The sequence below is a fragment of the Oryzias melastigma genome, linkage group LG9 (genome assembly GCF_002922805.2).
Source record: "Oryzias melastigma strain HK-1 linkage group LG9, ASM292280v2, whole genome shotgun sequence".
Classification (NCBI taxonomy): Eukaryota; Metazoa; Chordata; class Actinopteri; order Beloniformes; family Adrianichthyidae; genus Oryzias; species Oryzias melastigma.
Window position 1 is genome coordinate 17,099,247 of NC_050520.1, and position 6,303 is coordinate 17,105,549.

Here is a 6,303-nt window from a genome sequence, read left to right on the forward strand (position 1 = left end):
AAGAAAGACTCACAGTTTCATCCTCTTAAGTCTTATATCAATGTTTGTTTTGTCTTTTCTGTAGTTTACAGCTTCTGGTGGAGCAGGTATGTTCACCATCCTGAGGGAATCTCTGTCCAACCTCACCTACAAGTCTCTCTGCATACCTGATGACATTGAGGACCGAGGACTGAACGATGTGAAAAACTTCTACTACAGAGACGACGGACTGAAGCTGTGGAACATCATGCACAGGTTCACAGAAAGTTTCTGTTTGTCGTCTTCAAAGTCCATGTTTGAGACAGACGACGTGGAGAGAGTTCAGGGTTTCTGCTTTGTGTGGAAGAAGTGATGCTGCAGAATGAGCTGTGGTGGAGATGATCCATGAAGGAGCTGAAGAACTCAACTGAACAGAGAACAAATGTCTTCAAGCTCCTTCTTTGGTTTAGCATTTTTATCTGGCAGTAATACCGTATATCTTGGGTTTCTTTCCAGTCCCTTACTGACTAATAAACACTAGGTCTAGAAGGTGTTTAGATTGTTTAGATTCTCTGATTGTGTCCGGGCTCCCTTAAGACACTTCTTCTCGTGCGTAGTCGTGCAGATGGCGTCTGTCTGTACTGTTTGTGGTGTTAGCCAATGTAGTGATAGCCAAAAAACACTCATTCGATTTAGCATTTAAACTTTGGTGGGAACCGCTAAAGAACATTTTGGTGTTGAACCTTCACCACATTTTGGGAGGGATCTCAACAGTATCCGATAATGACACAAGCAGATGGGTGATGCTGAAAAGACAGCTGCAGAAAACCGAGCAACAAGCAAAGGATTTCCCACTGCAGGTGTAAAGAAAGTGAGCGATGAATTAGGAGAACTGGTTTGAACATGGGTCATTGAGCAAAAAGGAAAGGTGGTGTGTCTCCAGGAAAATAATCTGCGTTGAAGCGAAGAGGATTGATGATGAGAACAGAAATGTTCACAGCCAGAGCTGATCAGAACAATGATCCCATTGTTACAATAAATCCTGAAAGGTTCCTCTTTTTGTCTGCATTTTATGACAGAATTTCACCACAAATGAACCCATGAGTCGTCACTATTCTGTCTGTGATAGAATTAAAGCCGGTCTCCAACAGACGCCTGTCTCTAATAAACACTACATTGTTTGAATCCACGCCGAGGCTATTATTTGATGATATATGATTAAATGGTCATTTTAGAATATTTTAGTGTTAAACCAGGCTGATCTGATGAACAGAACCACACAATTGAAAAAAGGAGTTTATCCTTGATTTTACTTAAAGTATTTAAGGTGTTTTTTCTACCTCCTTTTGTTTCTCAAAGTTTTGTGACAAACACTCTCAAGTACTACTATAAGGATGATGACGTGGTACAGAAAGACGATGAGCTGCAGAACTGGATCAAGGAAATCTTTGAACATGGATTTCTGAGGAAAGAAAAGACTGGTGAGTACTGTTTCTGAATTGCCTTTCAGCTTCCTCCTGCAGGGGGAGCTACAGTTGATCTTCAGACTCCATTTTCCCCACTCGCCTTTAATTCCTTTTGTATCATGAAGTGGCGTGAATCCATGACACATAAAAACAATAAAAATAAAACAAGAATAAAAGTGTAATAATCATAATAAGAGATATTATTGCAGTTGTGCAGACAAGACACATTTAGGTTGCATCAGTAGTTTTAGTAATTATTAATAAAATCAAGTATAGTTTGATTGATTGCTTGAAATGAATAAACACAGTTTGTAATCTCATCCCTACTGATAGTTTTCTGATAGTTTTTGCATAGTTTCCATAATCTGGTTCCCATCAAATCTACTGTGAATTTATGGCGTAACAGAATAGAGGGCTTATTTATTTTCCTCAGTAAACATTTTTTCATGATTTTACTAGATCAGAGGTCTGCAACCTGCAGCTCCAGATCCACATGCGTCTCTTTTATCTCTCAATGGTGGCTCTTTGGCTAAACCTAGAAGAAGTCATGGAGACTGCTGATCCAGCCATGTTGACCGTCTGAGTCAGCAGCTCCCCCAAACCAAAACTACAGAAAGAAAACAAATAAACAAAGCCAGCAAACTAAGACTACCAAGATCCAACCCCAAACTAAAATAACAAAACCCAGCAGAGTAAGACTGCTGAGGACAAAGAGTGAAAAGAACAAAAACAAATTTTAGAAAAATAAAGTTGTATTTTTTTAACATAAGGATTTCTTAATTAGCATGTATTTAATTTAGATGAGTTAAATGTATAAATTGATGTCTGAGGTTCACACAGATGATAAACTATGTAGGTTTTTACATCCTGTTGACCTGAAGACGTCTTGTGTGATCAACTCTACCTCCAGAATGAACAGATTTTATATACAAAGCAAAACTTTTAAAAGTTTGATCTTTAAGGAGTTAAAAGCACATATTATCTTATGCATTAATTACCAGGGCTGCACTGAGATGATCCTGTTTGGAAAACAGCATCATTTGTTTGAGCTTTTGTCACACATAAAAAAGTAAAATAAAAAAAATCACATTTTGAGATATGCTTGGTTCTTTTTATGTTTTTGCCATTATTTCCTAAAGGCTAAAGTAAGACTACGCATCTCTTTCTAGGTGTTGATCAGTAGTAAACAAGCCCAAATGATTTTTTTACTGGTAAAAGTTGCCTACCCCTGCACTAAGCAATAAAAGGAATCTGATGTCATGTATTTGATATGCAATACTCTGAAAAAAATAATTAATAAGATTTACTTAAGAAAATCCTCCTAATAGTTTGCACTAACAATTCTCAATTAAATTTTACCGCATTTATGAATATAAAAAGTAAAAAACAATCAAGTCAAAATTTACTTACGTCCACTAGTAAGATTATGATCAAATCTTAAGTAAATAAAGCAAACATAAATTTCTCTAATAAAATTTACATCATGAATGCTTCAAAAGTGATGACCTCAATTTGAAAAGTAGATCTTACTAATAAACAATATAATTTTTTAATAACTCGTAAAAAATAAGTAAACTTTAAGTTCTTTACTAGAAAAATATCTGTATTTGCAAAATCTTTAAATTATTATGTAGATGTTATGATGAATAATTAAGTATATACGTATTACTGAAGCAAAGTTTGTTTTTTCAGTGTTCTCACTGATTATCATCAGAGTGCATTATAGCATTAATCTAGAAATCATTCCTGCACATTCCAGATCAAGATTTCAGTAACAAAATAGAGAGCTTATTGATCCTCCTGTGAGAGAATTCCAACATCATTTCTTTAAACGTAATGTGATTCACACTTTATGTAACATATAGATGTAAAACTTACTGATAACCAATGGAATACATAATTATATTAATCTAGTGACCATTGCCACACATTGCAGATCAATTAAAAAAATTGATAGCTATTGGGCTAGCTTTATTCATAACTTACTGATCTTTGTGCATCTCTGTCTGTGGCGTCTTCCCGGAGGTCCACGTTTATGAGGATGAAGAAACACTGAACATTCAACATAAGACAGAGAAAACCCAAACTTCATCTGTTTACCTCTATTTTGAGACGTGATGCCATGTTTTGTTCCAATCCTCAGGCATCCCACAGAAGTTCACCACTGTGTCTGAGCTGGTCAAGTTTGTTACCATGGTGATGTTCACCTGCTCTGTGCAGCATGCAGCTGTGAACTCTGGACAGGTGAGTCCTCCACAGTTGAGTAATGTCGTACACGTTTGCACTCCATCCTCACAGTGAGAGTGCTCTGGTTCAAATCTCTGTGTCCTGTCTGTGTCGATTCTCCTCATGCATGTGAGGGTTTTCTTTGGCTTGCTCCCACAGTCTGTTTCTGTTTCTGTTGATTTTCCTCAGGTGTGAGTATTTTTGGTTATGTATCTCCGTGTTGCCCTGGAATGGACTGAGGAACTGTTCAGGATGAAGTAAACCTTTACCCTTTAGTCAGTGAATAGGCTCCAGCATCCTTATAACACCAGATGCCACTAAAGCTGTTTAGAAAGTGGGATGGAATGTGTACTATTGGGCCTCTCTTTGTCTCAAGGAATTACTGTATGTACTGTATATGTGTGTATATATATATATATATATATATATATATATATATATATATATATTATGCGTCTGTGTGATGTGTTTTTCAAAGCCATTCTGCACCTTGAAAGAATTGCTCCTCACATATAATTAAAGTATCTGTAGCTCAGCTCATAAAAACAATTTGGACCTTTAAAAAAAAAAGTAAATCTGTGAGAATAAAGCTCAAAATGTAATGTCTGCTTTGGAAAATAATATATTTCCTTCTATAAACTTCACATCTAATTTTTGTTTTCTTAAATAAACATTTTCAATCTGCTCCTGACAGTTTTTCTGTCCGATCTCTCTGCAGATTTAGGAACTATCCTCTGAATCAGCTGTTTCTTGTTTTTCATTTCTGCAGAAGGACTTCTATGGATGGATGCCAAATGGCCCCTCCACCATGCAAGAGCCCCCACCCACCAAGAAGGGAGAGATGACCAAGGCCAGAATCATGGCAGCCCTGCCTGACACTCAAATTACGATTTCCAGCATGGAGGTAGTTCGGTTACTCAGCACTCGTCTCAGTGATGCTGTAAGTAATGTGAACTTCCTGCTAGTTCTGTAAAGAGCCTTTGTCTTCAAGTCAGACAAATATTTAGGTTCATTTTGTTTTTTTCATTTCAGAAATTTCTTCTAGACTTCAAGGAGGAATATTTCACAGAGGACGGTCCTTGCACGGAAATCAAAACGTTCAAATCCCAGCTCCAACATTTGAGCAACAGTATCAAAGAGAGGAACCAAAAACTGGATCTGCCGTACACTTACCTGGACCCGGCGTGTGTGGAGTGGAGTGTGGATATATAGAGTGGAGGCCACTGCAGAAAGCCAACACTCCTTCAGCTTAATGATTTGCTTTCCAGCCTCCCAGGAGACTTTAATTTCTTTGTTTCAGTTTTCTTTATGATGAAACTTGTTCATGACATGAACTAATTAGTATTTCTTTGCCGACTTTGTTTGTGCTTCAGTGTTTTTGCTTTGTTTGATGTGTTAAACAGATGCTGTAATTCAACAGTTTCTCATCTTAAAAATCAAACTTTATCTTTCCCCAACTCTTTAAGCAACAACAAATAAACCGTCTGAACAAAGTTCTTGTGTGGGATGCTTTGAGCTCGATAGAGGTTTGAAGAGACCGTAAGAAAACCTGAAAACAGAACCTTGGTGTGGCAAAAGGAGGAGGCAAGAGGTCTGGCCAGATTGACAAAACAGGATGGCACAGTTGAGATGTGTCAGTGATGAACAAATTGTTCAAGACTCGAGTCACTTCACTGACTCATTAATTGTGATTGATCGTCCCCACAGACTCATTAACTGGCACGTTTCCTTCACTAAACACTTGCACTTGTAGAAAAATATCCATCATATCATCGTAACATAGCTTTTCTTTCTTTTCTGCTTTGAGAACAAAGTTCACAACACAAGAGATGCAATTACTGGCTTGCAGCACAGCTCTACTAACAACATGGTGAAGTTACTCAACAACTCTCTTCATGAGAAGCTGCGTTTCAGGTCTCATGATGATCACATTTCAGATTAACTCTGTCTGGATCTGAGCTGAATCAGATATAATGAAAAAACTGAATCTTATGAACATTGCCACCTTGCCTGGTCTCCTGCATTTGCGTCCAGCACCAGCTGCTGACATCCTGACCATCGTGGACCCAGCAGGAGAACTTTTGTTGCAGTGGCAAGCATTTTGCCACTGACATCCATGCCACTTCACGTCTCATCACATGAGTTTTCCTGCTGCCATGGTCACGTCATGCCTTTCCACATCCAACCAATCATTCCTGAAGGGGATTCTTAGGACCATCCTTAAAGCTTCCTAATTCTGTGGAGGGTCACCAGGACCACTCCTTCATGTTCCCTGTCCTTGAGGATGGTCGCTGTTCATCCCACTTGGCCTGTTTCATGTTCTGGAGGACGGTTGCTGGTGCTGCTCCCTTCATGTTTCCCTTCCCTGGGGAGAGTCACTGGGACTGCTCTTCATGATATCTGTTCCTGAGGATGGATTCACGTGTCACCCCTCAAGTCTGTTAGGCTGCAGCAACCTGAAACCGGAGTCCCAACCCATGCATGCACGAAGAGAACATGTAAACTCCACACAGAAAGGTCCCAAGTTGGTGTTTTTGTTTCACATCCCCCAGCCAGGATTTGATTGATTTGAACCGGGGTCTATGAGGCAAGAGCGCTAACCACTGCGCCACCGTGCAGGTTCATTCAAAGGATTCAAAAAGGATTCAAAGGA

The 6,303-nt window shown here is 38.7% G+C and overlaps 1 protein-coding gene across 1 annotated transcript in view; it reads left to right on the forward strand.

Annotated features, from left to right (window-relative positions):
- LOC112138174 (polyunsaturated fatty acid lipoxygenase ALOX8-like) overlaps window positions 1–5,126 on the forward strand; it is a 7,532-nt gene extending 2,406 nt beyond the window's left edge. The window contains exons 5-9 of the mRNA XM_036213769.1: window positions 65–234; window positions 1,318–1,439; window positions 3,568–3,668; window positions 4,420–4,590; window positions 4,683–5,126. Of these exons, the coding sequence (XP_036069662.1) occupies window positions 65–234; window positions 1,318–1,439; window positions 3,568–3,668; window positions 4,420–4,590; window positions 4,683–4,862 (744 nt within the window). The 3' untranslated portion in view covers window positions 4,863–5,126. The remainder of the gene's footprint in view (window positions 1–64; window positions 235–1,317; window positions 1,440–3,567; window positions 3,669–4,419; window positions 4,591–4,682) is intronic.
- The last annotated feature ends 1,177 nt before the right edge of the window (window positions 5,127–6,303 follow it).